The 25373-nt window shown below is 34.9% G+C and overlaps 1 protein-coding gene across 1 annotated transcript in view; it reads right to left on the reverse strand.

The window, feature by feature from the left end:
* Positions 1–25373, reverse strand: part of LOC117341078 (nuclear hormone receptor HR96-like) — a 98740-nt gene that overhangs the window by 12798 nt on the left and 60569 nt on the right. The window contains exon 2 of the mRNA XM_033902911.1: positions 3605–3763. Within this exon, the coding sequence (XP_033758802.1) occupies positions 3605–3763 (159 nt within the window). The remainder of the gene's footprint in view (positions 1–3604; positions 3764–25373) is intronic.

Raw genomic sequence — 25373 nt, forward strand, 5'->3', positions numbered from 1 at the left:
CACCGGCCTACGGTCAGTACCTGGCAACTGCCCCACGTAGGTTTCGAACTTGCAACCCAGTGGTGGAGGGCTAGTGATAAAGTGTCGGTACACCTTAACCACTCGGCCACCGCGGCCATGCTGGAGTCTGCAATGACCTATAAAAGACTTTGTTAATAGCAAAGCAAGAAATCAAAACCAAAAATTTTCTTCCGTAATATTAAGAACAGTGAAGTATATATTGTATAATCAATAATCAAACAGCTAATTAATTGTGAACAATTAAGACAAAACTAATGGTATATCTAATCATATCTGAGCTTGCATTGGCTGCAGACTTTCTGTTTTCAACTATAACAACCTTCAAAGCAACTCCAATTCAAAAAATTTATAAATTAAAGACTAAGTATCGCAACATCTAGATACAGCCATGAAGATTTTGTGATTTATTTATGGTTTACATGATTCAGATATATATATAGCCTGGGCCATCATAAAAACACATAACACTGGGAATCAAGTTGGTGAGTCTCCGTCTTTATATCTTTTCATGGGCCCAACCGACTGTGATGGAGATCAAATACCGTAAAGTATCAATTTCTCAGACCATTCAGGATAATGCTCAATCCTATATATACTCTCAGTACACATGATCTGTATTTTCGTTTTTTAGTAATAATTACCCAGGGTATCAGTAAAACAGGAAACATTAAAACAAAAGTCAATCAAACGTAATGATTTTCTACAAACACATTAAAATTGATTAATTCCTCACAAATTCATTTCCTCTTTAAAATGATGAATCATTTCATCAATCATAAACATTTTTTTTTAAATTTTGAGTCATCATTTATCTTTGATGAGGGCTTAATTATTTCCTGCATGATTTCAATCTATTTTTCCTGTGAAAATATTCATGATTTGAATTTTTCCTGCATTAAATGCCTATAGACAGTTATCAATTTTAGATAGTGTAACTTGCAGTATAAGTAATTTAACTTTTTCTTGGACTTAAAACCTTAGCCTATATTGGTTTGGTTTGGTTTATTTTGTTTAACGTCCTATCAACAGCTAAGGTCATTTAAGGACGGCCTCCCGTGCGTACGACATGCATGCGTGTGGTGAGTGCGTATGTGTGTTTTGGGAGGCTGCAGTATGTTCGTTTCAAGTCTCCTTATGATAGGCCGGAACTTTTGCCAATTTATAGTGCTACCTCACTGAAGCATACTGCCGAAGACACCCAGCATGACACCCCACCCGGTCACATTATACTGACAACGGGCGAACCAGTCGTCCCACTCCTAATATGCTGAGCGCTAAGCAGAAGCAGCAACTACCATTTTTAAAGACTGTGGTATGCCTCGGCCAGGGGACAGAACCCGAGGCCTTCCTCACAGGGGCGAACGATCAAATGACATTCCATTACGCATACAAATGAAGTGAACATGGTAGTAAATGAGCGACAATTCTCTTTGAAAAGTTATAAAATATCGAAGTCTGAAATGATGTATGCATGCTATTTTTAACCTTTTCCAATCATTAATTAGTCTTTCATAAAGGCATTCTATCATGAATACCATGTTGTCATGGAAACAAATAAATATAAACATGGGAACCCATTTATAAATCATTAATTGCTAGCTGCATACTAAGAAATATTGTATACCTCTAGATATCTAGCTAAAGAATTTGATGTATACATGCATTTCCAGCTTTTGTGCTTGACTTGAATATCTTGATTATTATTGTAAACAAATCTAGTGTATATTGTTCATCGATCTATGATGTTGCTGAAATTTTCACCATGCAATTTCGTATTTGAAGCTGAAAACAAAATCCAGTGCATTCAAATTATACTAACAATTGATTTTGTGATGACTTATATATATGTAAACAGTAAATCAAGTTATTTTCACCCACCAATAAATGATCATTTTTAGGTCTATCTAGCCTTTTCTCTATTCAAAAAAAAACAATTCTCTCCCTGTCTCTTGTCTTAATCATTTGAAAACAATGGGAACCGACACATAACATTTGAGAATTAAAGATCCATGGAAAATTTCAATTCCAACTGTCAAAATCCAAAATGGAAGTCAGTCTGACATTTTGTCTTTGATTCTTCAATATCTACAACTTTCAAGGGACCAAGTGGAGCAGAGATCAATAGGAGAGACACAATGAAGAATCTTCTGAGTAGTACTTATAAAACATTTAAAATGGCCACCTGTCTGCCATTTTGCTTTCAAATTGGTCTCAGAATTGAGCATGTTGTAGGACCAAACAAAATTCAAATATGAAATTTGAAAAAGATCCATTAAGGTGAGCTGAAAGGTTATTATTACATCATTTTTAATACATGTGATTTTTAACTGCAGCCATTTGCAAATACATGCAAATGTACATATTTTTCATCTACAGCCTACTATCTCAAATATCAAAAGAAATTTTGGAATGCATTTGATAATACTAAAGAAAATGAGTTACTAAACATGACTTTTAAATTCAGGCTTTAATGTCAAATTTTACAATGCTGCGTATTGCCATTAACAAGCAAGATAAAATCACTATGGAAGAATATTTGCATGCTTTCCTCATCACTTATATGCCTTTTTTCACAAGAACAAATCCTTTTCCATTACAACATCTTGAATACAAAATACATTTTGAACAAAAAACATATTTCAAAGCAGTTATGTTATCAGAATTTTTTTTAATCTACTTGTAACTATAAAATTATCATAACAGCTAAAATGAAGTGTTGAGGACACTTGTAACCTTGTATTTAACCAACCTTGAAAACTGTTTGAAAATAACAAGGTAATAGCTAGACCAGGTGATATTACTTCCCCTGCTGATCAAATTCATTGACCTTTTGACCCCAAATATAATCACTAACAAGCAGTTCGAATATGGAATCAATGTATAAAGTTTGAGCTTGCAGATCAATCCACTTGAACTGGATCAAGTTATTTCACAGAAGTGCAGTTTCTTTTAATAGTCATAGTGACCTTGACCTTTGATCTTTCTTTTACCGAAAAAAAAGAATTCCATACATGAACTTGAATTGCTATATTGTCCAGAACCATTTTTATTTTTATTAATATATATATGGTAGTGACAGTGATCTTGACCTTCGAACTTTTGACATGATAATCAATCTAAAGTAAGCAACTTTGGAGAAGAAGCAGTATTTGAGCTTGATAAATGGTTCACTTCAAACTTCGTTTTTGTCCATGAATGGTGATGCGGACGAACAGACAAACAGACAGATAGAACGACGGACAGCAGCATTCATATACTATGATTTCCCTTAAATACAGGAGATAAGAAGTTGACCTGTAAATTTTAAAGAGACAAAAACACCGATAATTCAAAGTAATTGATATGATCATTTGACAATATTCAAAGAAAATGATAATGTTGTTTGAGTAATGACAGAGTGTGAGGATTGCTGGGATGAACACTCAGTTGGCACTGTGTTAATTGTCCAAGGTTGTTTAACTGGGTACAATATTTCCCTTGTGTGCTATTTTTAGCTACGTAATAATTATGGTCTATTTTCAGTAACACTTGGGCTGTTTAATTGCGACTGGTTTTAATTAATATGAAAGTCAGTTTTACTTACCTTGTGTGCATTTCTCCGGAAAAATGCCTTACACGACTCACAGGAGACGGCATTAAAGTTATAACCCAACGCTTTGTCCCCGCACACCAGACATAGCTTTTCCTTCTTACTGCCTGTGAGGGATGAAACGGTCCAGTCTTGGCTTCGACTGTCGCACTCCTGTAACATGAAATGTCAATTTATAGCTTATGATCTGAGTTTCAAACAAATTGTGCCATCTCGAAAACATGTAGCAATAACTTTGCCAAGACTGTTGCATTCTTGTAACACGAAACGTCAAACCATAATTATGATCTGGCTATATATAGATAGATCATGCAGTCTTGAACAACAACATATTTTGCTGATGCATGCAACATTAACTATGCCAGCTGCCGAAGCTACAAATTTACACATTCATGAAACAGGAAGTTTTATGGAAGCTATTTCTCAAATAAGCTGGCCCCCTCCTTTATTGCAAAAGTTTGGTTCTGAAGTTTGGATAGGAGCTAAAAAAAAATATTTTCCATCCAACACATTCATCCAACAGTAACTTGTTTTAAAATCAAAGATTCTGTAAAATGTAAGAAACAGCAGGGGCAGGGGTTTATTTACAGATAGATATGGTGATATACCAGTGTGTGTGCATATGTACCCAACTCTAATGCATTAATGTGTCCAACTCGATCTTCAGGCAGCACACATGCCCAACTCTCAAAAATTCTGTGGTATTATGGCAAGTGTAACGTTGTGTGAACTGGAAATACACTTGTACGTTAATAAAAGTTGTGTTGTATATAAAATACTGACTTCCCATTGGCTAAAAACAGGTTACTGAAGTGATTGGGCAGCTCCTCTGGGCACTATCTTAATTTGGTAGAAGAATATTGAACATGAGTGTAGGTGAAGTATTGAAAGTAAAACGGAAGTGTGAGTGACGATTTAGATAATTATTGCCTTCTTTTAAGGGCACTTATAATAGTTGTCTGGAGATGGAATATAGTACATCACTCACTCACTCCCGGCGGGTACCCTCACCTCTGGCACTGAAATTGCCATCCCTCGGCAACACGATCAGACTATATAGCTATATTAAGCTTTGTCAGAGGAAGGCATTAAACTATAAACAGCATTATCATTCAAGACCAAATTGAAAGACAAAATTCTAACAGCTTTACAAGTTTGAACTTTTTCTTTTTTGTAATGTACATGTACTTCAATTATCCTGCTGATAACAAAACACTCATTATCTCCAAGACAAGATCTATATAGGACTACAGTACATAGATCATTTTCCTTGTTAATCCGGTTCTTAGGTTTGATCTTTGCAAACAGATAATTTAGCTCATATTGCATGCAGAAGGCAGTAAATCGATCATTTGCACATTAGCACTTTCGTCAACCTGCCACTAGGGACAGAAAATCTGCTTTAAACTGGAATATAATATAACACCCTTGTACTTATAAACTTTTATGACCTTTTCATTCAGCTAATCCCTTTGTCTGTTTATGGTAAAATGACTGACAGAAGCCGAGACGCTAACAATGATGAAACATGGAAGCTGTAGGCTTTTTGGTGGAGATTTTCAATGTTACTGGTGGAATGGCCATCGGCTTAGTATATAATTCAGTCATTTGTGGTTGATTGATGTATGAGATAAAACAACAAAGACTTTAAGGTGAGAAAGAAACAGATTGGTCATTTATCATTTATTTTCAATACATTAATGAACCGGTCCATTAAGGGTCATTTCGGATTTACATGTCCAACAATTGGTCATATTCAACTGATCAAGGAGATAAAAGCATGCTATTAAATGGTCTAGCAATACATCCTGGACCTACAGTATTAAATGAAGGGACATATATATTACTCTTATAAGTTAGCGTAGTTCAACTTGCTAAAAGCGTTATTTCAAGCATCCTGATGAAAAGAACAAGTTGGTTTTACGAAAATCTGCAAAGCTGAAATAAAATAAAATATATTCCTTTTTCAACCTTAGGAAATCCACTTAACTAATCCAGTACTTAAATATTGTCTAAAACATATCCAGAATTATTCACAGTTCATCAAAGTTACAGAAATAGAGTCTTCCTCTGATGCTTCCATTCTGTCTACACTCCCGACACCAGCAATATGGGAACAGCGCGTTAAGTCGGCATTTTTATAGGAATCGCGCCTTTCAAGTACAGCAATTTTTCCGGAACTCTAACTTTTCACGTTCAGATACACACATGGATTTCCTGCCATAAAAGGAGTTGCTTACAATCACCTCTGTCACGTGATTTTAGATCGAGCGTGCACCAATACACTACGCGATTTGCACGCCTATAAATCGTGGACTAAGCATATTATCTACATAGAGTGAATATTGCGATAAATTCATTCTTTCCTGTGTGTTGTTTTAACACCGATGAGAATTGGATACATACTATGGCCTTTGTAAAGTCTAGATTTTTATTTTTTTCAATGTTTTCATTTTTCGTTTGGTTTGATTTCGTTTCGTTTGGTTTGATATTGTTTCGTTTGATTTTGTTTTGTTTTGTTTTGTTTCGTTTCGCTTTCGTTTCGCACTTCACAGGTACCCTACTCCCACATGATAGTTAGGTGAAGATCAATGCAATGTTATAAACATGGGTCAATTCTGCGGTCAGGTATATCTCAACCTCTGTGTAAGAGTTTGGCTGACCAGCAAACAGCTTGGACAGGTATATCTCGACCTCTGTGTAAGAGTTTGGCTGACCAGCAAACAGCTTGGACAGGTATATCTCGACCTCTGTGTAAGAGTTTGGCTGACCAGCAAACAGCTTGGACAGGGATATCTCGACCTCTGTGTAAGAGTTTGGCTGACCAGCAAACAGCTTGGACAGGGATATCAATCCCAAACCCTGTGTAAGTTGAAATTTGGCTGGCCGTACTGATCAGCTTGGACAGGGATATGTCAACTCATGTGTAAAGTTAGGATGGCAATCACTGCTGGCATGAGCTTTGGGGATATTTCAACCAGAGTGGAAGAGTGCTCAGGCAAGCATAATATCAGCTTCGACAGGGTTTATTATCTCAACCCCTGTGTAAGAATTTGGTGGTGAGCACTCAGCTTGGACGTACAGCTCAACCCTTGTGTAAACAAGAGGCCCATGGGCCTTAACGGTCATCTGACAAACACTTACACTTACAGCAGGGACACACACCCCAATCCAGCATTATTACCATAAATTATTTATCGCAGCCAGTTATGTTTTAGATCAAATTTGGTTTTTATCCATTTAGCTTGTCCAGGAAGAGCAGCATCATAAAGCAAAACTTTAGCCAAGTTCCCATTTTTGGGGCATGCCCCTCTGTCCCAATGGGTCAGACAAGACTCATTTATATCAATTAGGATTGCCTTTCCCCAATGATGTTTCATACTAAATATGGTTGTAATCAATTCAGGCATTAAGGAGGAATTGCATTTTTAAGAAATGTTTAACCTAAGCGCTCCTTTTGCCCCATCTTTTTTTCCCCAGGGGTCAAACCTGTCTCATTAAAAAATATGATTGCCGTCACCTTATGTTTCACATCAAATTTGGTTGTAATGCACCAAAAGGTTAGGGAGGATTAGGATTTAACAGCAAATATTCACCAAAGTTCCCCTTTTGGGGCCCTGCCCCTCAGGCCCCAGGGGTCACACTAGCCTCGTTTATATAAAATATGACCACCCTTCCCAAAGGATGTTTCACACCATATTTCGTATTAATCTACCCAAGGGTTAGAGAGAAGTAGGATTTATAGCAAAAATTCACCAAAGTTCCCCTTTTGGGGCCCTGCCCCTCTGGCCCTAGGGGTCAAACCAGCCTCATTTATATAAAATATGACCACCCTCCTCCAATGATGTTTCACACCAAATTTGGTAATAATTCACTATGGGTGTTAGGAGGAGTAGGATTTTATAGCAAAATTTCATCAAAGTTCCCCTTTTGGGGCCCCGCCCCTCTGGCCCCAGGGGCCACACCAGCCTCATTTATATAAAATATGACCACCCTCCACCAATGATGTTTCACACAATATCTGGTTGAAATCCACCAAAGGGTTAAGGACGAGTAGGATTTTATAGCAAAATTTCATCAAAGTTCCCTTTTTTGGGCCCGTCACTCTGGCCCCAGGGCTCACACCAGCCTCATTTATATAAAATATGACCACCCTCCCCCAATGATGTTTCACAACATATCTGGTTGAAATCTACTAAAGGGTTAAGGAGGAGTAGGATTTTATAGCAAAATTTCATCAAAGTTCCCCATTTGGGGCCCCACCCCTCAGGCCCTAGTGGTCACACCAGCCTCATTTATATAAAATATGACCGCCCTCCCCAAATGATGTTTCACAACATATCTGGTTGAAATCCACTAAAGGATTAAGGAGGAGTAGGATTTTATAGCAAAATTTCATCAAAGTTCCCTTTTTGGGGCCCCGCCCCTCAGGCCCCAGGGGTCACACCAACTTCATTTATATAAAATATGACCGCCCTCCCCCAATGATCTTTCACACAAAATTTAGTTGTAATCCACCCAAGGGTAAAGGAGGAGTAGGATTTTATAGCAATATTCACCTAAGTTCCCTTTTTGGGGCCCCGCCCTTCTGGCCCCAGGGGTCAGACCAGCCTCATTTATATAAAATATGATTGCCCTCCCCCAATGATGCTTCAAACCAAATTTGGAAGTAATCCACCCAAGCGTTAAGGAGGAGTAGCGTTTTGAAAGAAAAAGTTTACGGACGGCGCACGGCGCACGGCGGACGACGACGGACGAAGCACGATGACTATAGGTCATCCTGACCCTTTGGGTCAGATAACCTAATAAGCTTGGCCAGCCAGCAGTGACAACTTAAAGCTTGGACAGGGATATCTCAATCTTTGTGTAGGTAAATTTAACTGGCCAACACTCTGAGCTACAACTCTTGTGTAAAGTAAGTTTGGCTGGCCAACACTGACAGAGATGTCTCAATCCCTGTGTAAGTAAGTTTGACTGGTAAGCACTCCGCTTGGACAGGGATATCTCAATCTTTGTGTAAGTAAATTTGACTGGCCAACACTCTGAGCTACAACTCTTGTGTAAAGTAAGTTTGGCTGGCCAACACTGACAGAGATGTCTCAATCCCTGTGTAAGTAAGTTTGACTGGTAAGCACTCCGCTTGGACAGGGATATCTCAATCTTTGTGTAAGTAATTTTGACTGGCCAATTAGCACTCTGATCTACATTAACCCTCGTGTAAAGTATATTAGTTTGGCTGGCCAACACTGACAGGGATATCTCAATCCCTGTGCAAATAAAGTTGACTGGCCATTAACCCTCAGCTAATTAAGAGTAAGGGACATTCTGAGTATTTAAATTATTTTTTTTGTTCATTTTGCTTGGATATATATCATACCAGAGCTGAGGAAGCACATTTAGGCTTGCTGAGTGCACGTGCACTGTACGTGCTGGCCAGCAAAACTATTACCGGACACATCAGGATTGAGACATTCCTTGTCCATGGAACAGACCTTTGTACAATTATTTTTTCTCATACACTAACAAATAAAATTGTCATTAGCAATTGTGAAACGAAAGCAAAATGAAACGAAATCAAACAAAATCAAACTAAACGAAATCAAACAAAACGAAAAATGAAAACATTGAAAAATTGTTTAAAAAAAACAAAAAAAGAAAATATTAGACTTTACAAAGGCCTACATATAGTGTTCCATTTTCTCATTGGTGTAAAAACAACACACAAGAATAAATTCCCCGCAATAAGAAGAAAGAAGCACGGAGAATGCTAGCCCTCATGTATGAGGACATTTTTGTATCTGTATCTCTTTGAAAATAATAAAAAACAAGAGACCCATGGGCCTTAACGGTCACCTCATATTTGAAATATTTCAGTAAATTTTATTGACACTTTTTGGCCTGACCCATCAGTCTAAGGGATCAGTCAGGGCCAACATGTGCATACCATTAAGCAGTCATCCCATGCTCAAAATAATGTTAACAAATTTAGAATGAATTTCAAAACAAATAAAACAAATGTGATTTCCCTATTACTATATATAGTAAAGCTTATCCCTTCCCATGGGGCAAACACAGGACCCCAGGCCAGCATGCGTTTTTATAAGAATCGTGCCTTTAAAGTACAGCAATTTTCCCTGAACTATAACTTTTCACGTTCAGATACACACATGGATTTCCTGCCATAAAAGGAGTTGCTTACAATATTACCTCCGTTACATGATTTTAGATCGAACGTGCACAAATACACTATGCGATTCGCAGGCCTATAAATCGTGGACTAAGCATATTTTTAAATAGAGTTATTCTATATTTTAAGAAACTGAGTGAATATTGCGATAAATTCATTCTTTCCTGTGTGTTGTTTAAACACCGATGAGAATGGGACACTTAGGCCTTTGTGAAGTCTAGATTTTTATTTTTTTCAATGTCTTCATTTTTTGTTTCGTTTGATTTCGTTTTGTTTCGTTTGATTTTGTTTCGTTTTGTTTTGTTTCGTTTTGCTTTCGTTTCGCACTTTATAGGTACCCTACTCCCACATGATAGTTAGGTGAATGACGTCACATCACTGGGTCCCGGACGTTACCGGTACACTTTATTTGCATACGCGAAATTTTACTTGGCCACGTTTCCCTTTGATTCAAGCCGATATTATTGTGGTAGAAACAGGTCACACGACTCGAAATTGTTGGATATGGAATTTATTTCACAAGAGTAAGTTATTTTTTAAAAGTTGCAAAAAACACTCGCTAAAAAGCGAGTGTTTTTTGCAACTTTTGAAAAATAACTTACTCGTGTGAAATAAATTCCATATCCAACATTATCACTCATTGTGTAACCTCTATTTATCACATACTACAAGGTGTTACCACACGTTTGCCAAGAAAAAGATAAATCAATGTCACACGGGGGCATAAAACAGCTGACGTGCACAATAAGATGCTATACTCACAATAATGTAACGTCATCATTTAAACCGAAACTAACAATGTCGTAAATGATGATGTCATTGATTTTGATGCACATTCAAAGGAGCATTGCAGATGGCGAGATGAAAAACCTTTCATAAAAGCTTACATTTGCTTGCAAGTATGCTAGAAAAATAATCACACATGGGTCTGTTCCGCGAACAAGGATCTCAACCCTCGTGTAAGAGTTTGGCTGGCCAGCACTCGGCAAGTCTCCTGCTGTCACTGGCCTGAAACTCTTACACGACGGTTGAGATATCACTTTCTCTTATCCTGGACAGGGACATCCAAAGTTTTACCGGGGTGAGATTTTCTTTTCATCCTAGGGAAAAGACAAGCTACACATGCTCTTTGAAAGTGATCTTGTTCTGTATAGGGTGACGTCACTATGACCTGACCCCAAACTATTTTTACGGGGTACGTCACACACATGCATATGTTCGTCTGCTTGTTTAGCTGTGTGTATACTATTTGAGGAAGATTTAAAACGTAGTGAACATTTTCAAAATTAGTGAATTACTAACTGTTTGGTCAATTGGAAAACAAGGTGTAATTCAGGATACATTTAAAGCGATTAGAACTAAAAATGTTATGTTCAAAGAATGTTGCCGTCCACGTGTTGTTGTTTACATACATTTGGATTTGGTTCACACTACGATTGGAAAACAGAGTAAGAGAAAAATAATCATTCACCCCTTTTTGGGATGAGATACGGGGATCTCAACCCTCGGAGGGAGATTGTTAAGTTCCCAAACACTCAGCAAACCTTTTGTTTGGGAATTTGACAATCTCTCCCCTCGGGTTGAGATGCGCCTATCTCATCCCAAAAGGGTTGAAAGATTCTATGAGTCCACGGAACAGACCCGTATTAGATTCTATCAATCTCACCCTTAGGGTTGAGACGAATTAACTACACATACATTCTCTTTGCACGTTTTCAACAATTGCTTTCGTCATGTCAACAATACCATGACATCACGGAGACGATACTATGACGTCATGTCAACATTGTCTTGCATTGATGTTAAATCCATATATTAAATACATAAAAGGATAAACAGGGTAAGAGAGAAATAATCATTTACCCCCTTGGGGGTGAGACAGGGGAATCTCAACCCCGGGGTAAGAATTAAGCTGTCAAACACTTGACAATTATTTAAGCCTCGTGTTTGGCAACTTAAGAATCTTTCCCCCTCCGGTTGAGATTTCCCTGTAACTTTCCCAATGGGGTGAAGATTCTATCAATCCTTTCTCTATAAAAATTCTTTCCATACCTATATTCCTTCCAAAAGTACATGTAAACGTACCTGTTTTCACAGGTATGCTCAAATTTTAGCAGAATACTGAATTAAAATGATTTAGTAGAATAATAAATGATCGTACAAACAATGCTTGTCATATAAAACATGGTTCTACCATTAGTGCAACCAAACCCTTTAGGTCTTGATAAACAGGTTTTACTAAGCCAAACCCAGAAAAAATGTGCCTACTCTGAAAATTTTATTGAAAACATAATACTTTTTTTTTTGTTGAATGACTTAATGTCCGGAAGTTTCTTTGCAGGTTTGAAAATACGTCTCACAAACCCAAATAAGCTTGGTGTGTGTTTCTTAAGTTTATTAGATCATAAAATAAATAATGATTTCCAAACAGTTTATATTCTGATTTGTTTTTGTATTGAAGGTTGAAAATCTGTTTCAGAACTAAATAATAAAAAATAAAAGGTCAGCACTTTGTAACCTATAGCTACCTACCAATATGTAAAAAACTCTGGTCAGCTTACAGCAAACTTAAGATATTTTTAAAGATAGCCCTATATGAATATGTTGAACTAGGTGAATTAAAACTTTCTGATACCTGTTTTCTGATGGCGTATGGTTTATCCATCTCCCAAATGGACAAGACTCGATCGTGTGCGGGAGTCATAGTCATTTCGGTGTGTAGATGGCAAACACTCTCCTTGCCATCGCATAATGTGTACAATAATTCTTATGTAGATGATACGTACAGCTGTATCGATCACAAAATCACATCACTGACACCATTATATAGTACAGGGACAACTTATAAATTCCTCCTCCGTAATCCTTCAAAACATCCTCTCTGTAATCGCATTATGTTGCTTAAAGCTTCTGTGCAACTAAGATCTGAACTCCTCTTTCGGCTCTCTGAAATTAAGTATCCGTACAATTATTCCAAATCTGACTTTGATCTCATTTCAAGTCATTTTGCGGTTCTATGATAAATCTATCACCCTCCACTGATGTCATGTCAATATGTGTGTATCATATATACCACCTGTCACCATAGATACATATCTTGTATCTAAATTAGATATTTATTTAATCTGCGACATGTTGCTGGTCATTGTAATATGTCACCTGGTCATATCAGAGGCGATAATCACTCAACTCAGAATAATACAATTCTAGACTGCCATCTATATCCCTGCAGTACAGCACACCAAAATCACATGACAATCAGCAGTACATATAGATTTCCAGACAGAAACATCCATATTTCAATGTCCATTTCCCCTGATGATAGACACATAAATAAATTTCACAATTATCCATACAGAAGCCATGCTAAACACCAGGTTGACCCTAATGCCATGCTGTCAGCAGATCACACCAAGAGTTGTTATCTCTGAGATATTTATATATATGATCCCCTGAACTAATATATTGATCCATCAAGTTTCTTGATAGACACATGCACTAATTAAGGCCTCAAAAACGAAGTACCTAATACAAGGATAAATGGTACTTTGTAACATAAAAGCACATCTGATCCTACACCTAGAAACATTGTAGCCAGGCGTACTGTCAATGAGTGGAAAAGAATGTCTGTATTAAACCCGACATTGGAGGTCGACCAGGCTGTCACTCAGATTATGTATAAATACACTACTCGACAGGGACATCTTTTAATCCTGTAACCTATAATACAGCTGGCCTATACCTACACAGGGGCTTCACTGTCATACAACAAATATATGTACTATATACTGTAACACTGTACATATTTTAATCATTTTATCAGAGGGCGGTACATATGCCTGCGGAATGCCATATAGTGTTATAACTTGCATTAGATTAAGATTTCATTATGACATCAATTGCCTGACATATGTTATAAATCTCATCTTTCGTTGAAGAGTAATGTTCAATTTTCAAAAACTTTGAGGAAAACAAGTAATCAAGGCTGAACCTCATTAAGACACAACATTATACCATGTTTATAAAGCCTTGCTGCTACCAAGTTTTAACGCAACTGATCGAGAACTTTAGGAGATCTACGGACAAGATTCAAATACTAGAAATAAACAAGGGTAATAACTTGAAAAAATTAAGTGGAACCAAAATTCTTTTCAGGGGAAACACAATTTCAAATCATGATTATCATAAATTATTAAGTTTAAGATATCAGTCGAAAAATGTATGACATATATATATTACTTGACACAAACTTGATGTCACAAACATGATACATCCTTGACCCATATATACTTGTCACAGACTTGACAGACTTGACAGGACATTGTGACATACTTATCATATACTTGACACATATTAATACTTCTCACATACTTGACACAAACTTGACACATATTAATACTTCTCACATATACTTGTCACATACTTGATACGTATTTGACACATACTTGACACATACTTGATGGCATAAACTTGATATATACTTGACACATACTTGACACATATTTGACACATACTTTATATATACTTGACACATACTTGATGTCATAAACTTGATATATACTTGACACATATTTGACACATACTTGACACATACTTGACACATTATAACTTGATGTCACAAACTTGATATATACTTAAATTGACACAAACTTGACACATATATTAATACTTCTCACATACTTGACACAAACTTGATACACCCTTGACCCATACTTGTCACATATTAATACTCATCACATACTTCTCATATATTTGATATATATACTTGACAAAAAATTGTCACAAACTTGACACATTCTTGACACATTCTTGACACATTACTTGTCACATTACTTGACACTAACTTGACATTATTTTGAAATCCAATAATGAAAGTTTATTAGATTTATTGATCCATGGGCTAATGTACTTGATCTCCATCAACATCTTGAATTTTTTATCTTTTGACCTATTTTTTTTTTAAGTTTCTTAATTCTGATCGCGTGCTTATAAAAGGTATCAACACTCCAAGCCCTATATATAGCATCACTGGTGAGTCCAAGAACTTCAAGTTCATTAGTTAAATGATGTAGTTTATACTTCCTTGTACGATGATATTATACGATAATGATGGACGCAAGCCCGGAGTGAGGTCTCTTATATTAAAATCCATATTTAAGATATAATCTATAATATTATCTGAAGGCTGAAATACCAATATAATAATTAATGATTTTTTGTTTTCATTTAAAGGTTAATTAACATCCTGCAGTGCTACTTACATTCAGTTCCTGGTAATCTAATATTGTTTTAATTACAATTAATCAAAATATTTTCAGTGTAATACTGAAGGCACGGTGATCTGGCGGTGTATAAAACTCCAAATTATGATAATAATAATAACTTGAAAATTTGTATGTATTCTTCCTATTTTCCTGTACCAGGGAGGGCCCCTTTTTCTATAAATATCTGTCCTGGTTCAAAACTAAACATCATAACTTTGCTGTTCCTTCTACTTGTATACAGCATCTGGTTCCTTTCTTATAAGGTCTAGCACTACTGCCCAGCAAAGTCATTACAAATCTATTACAAACCCATTGCAAAACCATTAAAAACACTGATTCCATTAAAATTGGCCATTATTTCTCGTTTCCATTTTTGGGACAAACCTGGAGTTAAGTAATGTAATGGGCATTATTTTTCTAAATTTCAATTACTTTCCTATTAATATTTTCTTTGTAATGGTCATTAACAAAATAATGGCCATTACTTCATGTTTTGTATTTTTCTTAATGGCCTTTATTCTGTTTGTAATGGCCATTAGAGTGGAGTCATCATAATGTTATGGCCATTACTAACTGTGGATTTTATGTACTCCCATAACATTTTCCATTTAATGGCCACAACAAATTATGATCACAATGTAATGGCAATTATTTATTGGTAACTTCATGTAATGCCCATTACATTTTCCATTTAATGGCCATAACAAATTATGATCACAATGCAATGGCCATTACTTATTGGTACCTTCATGTTATGCCCATTACATTTTCCATTTAATGGCCACAACAAATTATGAGCACAATGTAATGGCAATTACTTATTGGTAACTTCATGTAATGCCCATTACATTTTCCATTTAATGGTCATAACAAATTATGATCACAATGCAATGGCCATTACTTATTGGTACCTTTATGTAATGCCCATTACATTTTCCATTTAATGACCATAACAAATTATGGTCATAATGCAATAGCCATTACTTAATGGTACCTTTATGTAATGCCATTACATTTGTTATTCCGATGTGCAATTCCTCATAAGTAACATTTTTTTTCTTGTAATGGCCATTACAAATATTACAAATATCATCACATCATATTGTAATATATATGACAATGTTTAATATACTACCATGAATTGTTGACCTTAAATTAATGTATTATTTCAGTATCTTATTTTTCATTATATTGTTATTGTTGAATTCCATGTCTATATTACAATTTTGTTGTTGGCTTAAAGAAGAATAAGGAAACTGTACAGGCTTACTAAACCCCTTCACAATAAAAAAACTTCAAATTTCCCGCCAAATTTTCCCGCCAAATTTTTCCCGCCCAATAACTTCAAGCAGGAGAGTTCCAATACATGGCAGCCATGAGGCTTTTCACACACATATGAACAACATGTTATTTTACAAATGAAGGAAAGTATTTATCTTTAATACCTGGTTCATGATTAATACAAGACTACCAGGAAATGAAATATTCAACTCTGGAAGTATGTCAACCTGTTTATAGGTAAGAATTAACTTAAAACCAATCACCATGCATGTGACCTAAATTTACATAGTGTACATTATATTCAAACAGCTTTGGCATTTCTTAAATTGTATTGCCTATTCAACCAAATTGTACAAACACACATCATATGTACATTGAGAATTAATGCAATAATGAACATAAATCACTCTTACATGTATCTGAAGAATATTAAAAGGATTTTGGGTCCACATGATTGTGTACTGTGAATACCCATTTTTGAAGCAGTTATCAATTTGAAACAAATGATGGATCACTTTGAATGCAATTTTTAATGGAAGGACTACATGTACAACGATATTGTCAAACATGCATAGTGATACAGTTCATGATGAACTTTGATGAAATTAAGTGGTAAAATGCATTTTCTAAATTTTCTGAATGCGTCTAATGTAATGGTCACATGTAGGTCCATTAATTTTGTATACCTGTATATATATAATGGCTATTACACTTTTGTTTGTAAAAACGTAATGGCCATTACCATTGTGTTGATCTTTAAACAGTTTTTGTACTTTAAAAGTAATGGTCATTATATATTTTTAAAAATTATGGCCATTAAAGTGTATTTTCTTGTAATGGTCTTTTAGTTTTGTACACCTTTAATGGCCATTACACCTTTTCTGATGAAATGTAATGGCCATTACAGAGTACACTTCAGAAAGTAATGACACTGTTAATGGGCATTACAAAAATGGTTTTGCTCCAAACCTAATGGCCATTACATTACACCAAAATGTTTAATGCCCATTACACCATAAGGTTTGATGCCCATTACATTGAAGACTAATTATTGATGGCCCTATTACATTGTAATGGCAATTACTTAGTGAAAACTTTAATGGGTTTGTAATGGGCAATTTGACAGTGGTGATAAGAGTTAATGACTATTAATGTTTTTGTCAAACCATTAAAATCCTTAAAATGCATTTAATTTTTTTTTTCAGACCCATTAATTTTGTACCTTTAATAGTCATTAATGTTAAATTAAAAGCCATTATTAAAATAATTAATGATCATTATAAATGTTTTGTTAATAGCCATTAAAATGTATTAATTAAGTACCATGAACTAATTGATTTGTTTCAACCCTTTGATGATCATTAAAATTGAAAACTGTCACATTTAAAGACTATCAAACTTGTATTAAAATTTTTCAATTAATAGCAATTAAAGGTACAAAATTAATAGCATGATTGATGGTTTTATGATGGGAAATTTTAATGGGGTTTTTAATGGCCGTTTGAAGGGCTTGGGTATGCAGTAGTGTAGTTAGACCTTAAAATCTGTGCTTATTTTAAAAATATTCCATAACTCTTATAACCGAACTAATTCTTAAGTTTATAACTGTATTAAAGGTGCTTAGACATATCTCATTTGAATAAATTGTCTTTTGTACCTGACCAATCAAACCATGTCTGAATTACTAGTTAAGAAATAAGCTGTACACTCTTTATGTCTCCCCTGTGAAATGATTATAATTCATGAACACTAATTATTCATGAACAAAATTCATGAATATATTCTTGATTTATTCATGAATATTTTCATGAAATTCATTAACTTAAAACTTCATGAATTTTTTTTTTCAAATTATGTTCGTGAATATTCATGAATTTTGTTCATCATAGTTCATGAATGTTCATGAACTTTTTCATTCATGTGCATCATGAAGACGTATATTGGGATGATATACCACATCAATATAAACTTAAGCACCTCATGTATACATACTTGGCAGCTAATATACGATACCATTTTGCCTCATTCATATTTTCTATATGAAGTTGATTATGAATTCATAAAATTCTACAATTTTTTTTTTAAATCTCACGAGGACCGAGATATAAAACTTTTAATCCACCAAACAAATTTTTAACAGCCACAAGATAATCCCCAAGTGATCAAGCTAAAAATATCATATAAACCTTCCATTAGTGGATGTAGTTTGTTCTTAGAATCTGGCAATACAGTACCCTGTAAAAAATGCTGAACATTTATGTCAGCAGCTTTTCTATTTGTCTACAACAGTATATACATGTATATGAAAACTCTCAATAACTTTGGATCAGAATAAATCCAACCAATTTATACCATAGTTTCGACCTAATATGAACATGGCACTGAAAATAAACCCAAACAAGAGGCCCAAAGGGCCTTAACGGTCACCTGAGATTTGAAATATTTCGGCCAACTAAATTGACCCTTTTTGGCCCCACCCATCAGTCCTAATGGGGTCAGTCTATGAAGAGTATTTGATTCTAACATATAGTAGATAAGAAGATTTTTGAAATTTCAGTCAATTTGACCCTTTTTGGCCCCGCCCACCAGCCCCTGGGGGTCAACCAGGGCCAACATGTACATAACATCAAACTGTAATCCCATGCTGATAATTTGAACCAAGTTAGAATGAATTCCAATACAAATCCAACAAATAATAGTCAAAAATGTGATTTCCCTATATAAACTATAGTAAAGTTTACCCCCTCCCCAGGGGCAAACGTGAGACCCCAGGGTCATGAAATTCACAATTTTGGTAAAGCACCTGAAGACCCTTCCATCTATGAAGAGTATTTGATTCTACCATATCTGAGAGTAGGGAAGAAGATTTTTGAAATTTTAGTCAATTTGACCCTTTTTGGCCCCGCCCACCAGCCCCTGGGGGTCAACTAGGGCCAACATGTACATACCATCAAACTGTCATCCCATGCTGATAATTTGAACCAAGTTAGAATGAATTCCAATACAAATCCAACAAATAATAGTCAAAAATGTGATTTCCCTATATAAACTATAGTAAAGTTTACCCCCTACCCAGGGGCAAACGTGAGACCCCAGGGTCATGAAATTCACAATTTTGGTAAAGCACCTGAAGAGCCTTCCATCTATGAAGAGTATTTGATTCTAACATATCTGAGAGTAGAGAAGAAGATTTTTGAAATTTCAGTCAATTTGACCCTTTTTGGCCCCGCCCACCAGCCCCTGGGGGTCAACCAGGGCCAACATGTACATACCATCAAACTGTAATCCCATGCTGATAATTTGAACCAAGTTAGAATGAATTCCAATACAAATCCAACAAATAATAGTCAAAAATGTGATTTCCCTAAATAAACTATAGTAAAGTTTACCCCCTCCCCAGGGGCAAACGTGAGACCCCAGGGTCATGAAATTCACAATTTTGGTAAAGCACCTTAAGACCCTTCCATCTATGAAGAGTATTTGATTCTACCATATCTGAGAGTAGAGAAGAAGATTTTTGAAATTTTAGTCAATTTGACCCTTTTTGGCCCCGCCCACCAGCCCCTGGGGGTCAACCAGGGCCAACATGTACATACCATCAAAGTGTCATCCCATGCTGATAATTTGAACCAAGTTAGAATGAATTCCAATACAAATCCAACAAATAATAGTCAAAAATGTGATTTCCCAATATAAACTATAGTAAAGTTTACCCCCTCCCCAGGGGCAAACGTGAGACCCCAGGGTCATGCAATTCACAATTTTGGTAAAGCACCACAAGACCCTTTCATCTATAAAGAGTGTTTGACTCCACCATATCTGAGAGTAGAGAAGAAGATTTTTGAAGTTTTAGTCAATTTGACCCTTTTTGGCCCCACCCCTCAGGCCCCTGGGGGGTGGGGACCATATAATTCACAATTTTGGTTGACCTTCAGCCATAGAAACTTTCTGCCAAATTTCATTGAATTTTGTTAAGCGGTTTTGGAGAAGAAGTCGAAAATGTAAAAAGTTTACGGACGCACGACGCACGACGCACGACGACGGACAAAAGGCGATTAGAATAGGTCACTTGAGACTTCGTCTCAGGTGACCTAAAAAGCTGTGTGCTTACTAAAAGCATACAGAGAAAAAAGTCCATGTGGAATTCGAGTAGAAAAAATAACTTCTTTTTCAATAATATTAACATTTTCATGTAACGAAAAGAATCCCGATCGAGTCTCAAACTGTTTAAAAGATTGAGGATTATATTAGCAGATCAATAGTAAAAGTAAAAGAACGTTTATAAGTTTCAATTATAATAAATAGCCCACCTAATCCTCCTTAGTACGGGTGCACTTATCGGGGCATATGCAAATAAGCAGGTACAATATGTTTATACATTGTACATGTAATTTATAATGTCCCACATCAAAATGAAATGCATCATTGTATCAAGTGAATATACAAATTGTAATAATTAATTTTTCTTTGTTTTCATGGTAAATTCTTTTCATTCTTCTATGAAAGAAATTCCGAGAATGGCGCAAAAAATGTGACGTCACAATACAACAATTGACGTTACGTATTGATTTGAGATAAATTGTACATAAAACATGTTTTAAATTAGAAAATCATTTTCAACAATTAATTATAAGCATTGATGTCAATTATTTTTTAGTTTCATCAGGGTTTCATACCCCGAAGAAACTAAAAAAAAAATTACATCAAAATGCAAGATTGTTTAATCAAAATGCCACCCAGAAAGTAAAATTCAAAGTCATCGCAAAATATACAAAATGGGAAAGGAATATATAATGGTTGTAAACCCATAGGATAAAGATCTCCATGAATAAACATGTTAACAAGCTAGGACAACAACTTTTCAAAAATAGCTGAATCAAAATGCCACCCAGGAAAATACTTACGTAATAACAATGTTTTTTTTTTTATGTAACAGCCCCATACCGAAATAAAGCACACTAAAGTATACTTTTATGCTACTTTAAGTATACACTTTTTCCTACTTTTTTGAAAAAGTACCAAAAAAGTATACTTTTTTTGTACTTTTCTGGACTTAGAAATTTTTCAGAGTACTTTTTCTGTACTAAATTTGGACTCTGAAATTTCTCAGAGTACTTTTTTTGTACTTTTCTGGACTTAGAAACTTTTCAGGGTACTTTTTCTGTACTTTATTTGGACTCTGAAATTTTTCAGAGTACTTTTTTTGTACTTATTCTGGACTTAGAAATTTTTCAGGGTACTTTTTCTGTACTTTATTTGGACTCTGAAATTTTTCAGAGTACTTTTTTTGTGCTAAAATCTGACTTAGAATTTTTTTGAAAGATTGTGAAAATATGGATGTACTTTTTTCCTACTTTTTTGGGACTTAGAATTTTTCAGCTAATGCCATTGTGCTTTTTTTGTACTTATTATGGACTTAGAATATTTTCAGACATTGCGAGGGGTTATAGCATATTAATATTTTCAAAATTAAATCTGACTTTTTCAGTCGACTACAAATCTAAGACTAAAAAAATAATACCCAGGATTAACCACAACAAATATCTATCAAATAAGATACAGAAAATTATCATTTGGAAATATTAAATGTTTTTGATCTCGTTTTTTGTTGTTTTTTTTTTTTTTGTCTTTTTTATGTTCTAAAAAATACTTTTCATACTTTGATCAGTACCACAGAAATTTATCTAAAAATAATTAAATTCAACAATTATTATCATAAGTATTTCACTTCAATGTACTTTGTTAGTAAGGTTCACACATTTTAACGGTGATTTCTTTGTCACTTTTCGTTTGTATTTCCATATGCATCTCAGAAGCAATAAACTTCACATTGATGAATGTTACTATACGTTCATGTGACGAACGTCAAAACTTAGCTCTATAAAAATTTTGTTCCAGATCGTTCTTTGAAGTTACAGTATTTTGGCTTTAATTATAAACTCTTTAACGGAGTTTAAAACATTTCGTTTATCCAAACGTTAACCTCTACCAGATCGGGGATCACTCTACGAACACACATGTGCCCGTGCCTGTAATACGCTTTTAATTCATTCAAATGAAATTAAAAGCACCTGCTCTTTGTCTGCATATCATATACTTGCTGGATATACGTGGTTTTAAGATTACATCTGATAATTGCACCCGAAATCACGTCGTGTTCTGTCAAAATATTCACCGATATACTCATATAAACATGTGTAATACTGATATAGTCACTCGGACGCTTCTTTGTAAAACGTATATTGAAGTCAAGCGCTGTGATGATCTCGATCTCGATATGGCTTGACTGACAACAAACAGGCATGATCAAGGAACAATATTCCGGTATTTAAATCAGAATTACATCGCATTCATTGAAATGGTGAAAGTGAACACAAAAAGAAAACTTTAATTTGTCTGATATTTATTTAGCAAGATCGTACGATAATTCGGACAACGACACAATCAGATATACTAGTATATAGGTCTCTGACACAATGTAGCTGTACTCTAATCTGTTGTAGAATGATCTCGTAGGAGTGTTGTGTGTACAAATAAAATACTCTATTGTATACAAAAATCAAGATCAATACCAAGATCTATCATAAATATTTTAATTGATAAAGTAGACGGCTTGAATAACTGCTACACCAAGATCGATCAAAAATATTTCAACTGTTTTAAACTAAATCTTGAAACCTGTGTGTTAAGCTAACAAAGCGATCAGGATATATGCTTAACGTCGTACCGAAAGTTAATTTCACCCGTGGTGTTAATTAATATAAGCGACAGTCGACTGTAATGGCAAATCATACCTAGCTTTATTGTTTATTGGAGTTACCTGTGTACCTCCCGTCTCACCTGTACACATATCGCCCCTCTTAGATTAAGTCATATGCCCGCGGCGTTAATTATAACAATTTATATTGTCAAGCTTGACTGCCTTTCACTACGATCAGATCACAGGTGCCTACCCTCATTTAAACAAAACATCCGGATTACATAACAGGTACTGACGAGGCTTATACCTGTGTCAGATTACCATCGGTCGGTTCACCTATGACCTCGGGGCCGTGATCTCGTTTGTTTACTTCGGTTTACGGAATCTACCGAGATTTGACGAGTTCGCTTCGTGCGATCATTTTGTGCAATGTGCAAGCTTTAAATGCTGAAGTAGTAATACCAAAAGTATGAAACAATAGAGGTTAAGGAAGTAGAATATAAAAAAACAAGTAATAAAAGAATGAAATCGATACAGTAGATCTCCGACAATTTTTTTTTTTATCCCATGATGCAACAAACAGCGAGATTTTAGCGGGAAGTCTGATAGCCATGTTTGAATTTCACCGGATGTTTATCTACGGAAGAAACATAAACAAACACGATTTTGATATAGAATAGCCTAAAAACGAAATTCATTTTCTTGCCTAACTGAAGAAGATCGACTATCTGTCAGTAAGTGGCCAAAGAATATCAGCTTTCTTGTTGTTTTTGGCGACAAATGCTCATTTTCACCCGAAAATATCAGATATCGCGACCAGGTAAGTTTACAATTTTATTATTTAAATCTATTTCGTCTTCTGCACGTTCCTACATCGTTTCACATTATATAGGTGAATAGGGGCCTACACATGTTAATATTAATACTTGATTACTTCGTGTTTCAGGGTTTTCATAATGAATTCATCACCGATTACAGTTTACACGGCCCGAGTTTAATTAACAAAGAACTGCTAGATCTACGTGTGTTTCAATCGTAAGTATTCAATTTACAGATTTATGCTACCATACGCCTGGGATTTTATAAGCATCCTGATTGATAGCACCCAAATATTGAGAACAAGAAGAATTTTATTTCTTTATTGACGAACTTCGACGTAGTTATATTGCATTTTTATTTCTGTCACGTAACGGTAAATCGTAATATCTTTCTTAATATTACTACATATTTCATGCATTTTGACAAATTTCCAATTAATTTTTATGACTTCGTTTTTCAATGGAATTTATTGAAATTTCACTTACATGTAAAGAATTATTTGCTTATTCATCTGATAATATTTACAGAATTTTTTGTAGTTGATTTCAAGAGATATTGCATAAAATTTCAAAAAAAATAGCAATAACATTTTTAAGTTAGAATATAAGAACGAAAGTAACGTCACATTTCGGGCAACATGTGTATATCTATTTTAGGGAATATATGTAAAAATATCGGTAAATGAACTAATAATTGTCTACTATAGTATATGGAATTTGAAGAAAATACATTCAAAAACGAAGTCAATAAAATCCATTGAAAATTTGTTGTACGTCATGATCATGATCAATTCACAAAAAATGATCTCAAGAAATGATTGTGAATAAAAAAAATCTGTCTTTTGGAGTATTTAGATAGTTACTTGCATAATTTAACTGTCATAGAATTCTGGAGTAGCTTGATTTTTATTAAAGTACTCATCCTTATAATTAAAAGTTTTATGTTGTAGCTTTAAACTTGTATACCTGTGGCTAGCTTTTCTTGATAAAAAGACTTCCAAGCAGACATGCATGTAATAAATGACAGTAAAGTGATCAGGTGCATATATAAGGAAAATTATCTACATTTTTATATTGAACAAATCTTCACAATTATTCTAAGTTTTGATATAAAAAATATTTTAAAATTTTCTCTTTCTTCCAACAGATTATGCAGTACATTCTGAAGTGACGGAAAGCTTGAAGATATTGCATTGTGGTCCGAATTGAGGGCAATGATTCGCATAAAGCAAAAAAGGAATGAAGAGAATCAGACATTTTATTTTTCGAATTCACACTTACTTGGATTTGACCAGTTTAAGCAAGCAACATTATGCATATACCATACTTCATTGTATTCAGTATGCATTTATGCATTGTTTTTTATTTACATTTTTTTGTTGTGTTTCCTCAAGAGGAATTATGATTCGACAATTTTTACAAATGTTATTGCCCTTTTTATTTAGAATAGTATATTTTTTTTGTCTGGATCTCCTACATACACATGATATAAAATTGTGTTTTCCTGCTTGAA

The sequence above is a fragment of the Pecten maximus genome, chromosome 13, assembly GCF_902652985.1.
Source record: "Pecten maximus chromosome 13, xPecMax1.1, whole genome shotgun sequence".
NCBI classification, from domain to species: Eukaryota; Metazoa; Mollusca; class Bivalvia; order Pectinida; family Pectinidae; genus Pecten; species Pecten maximus.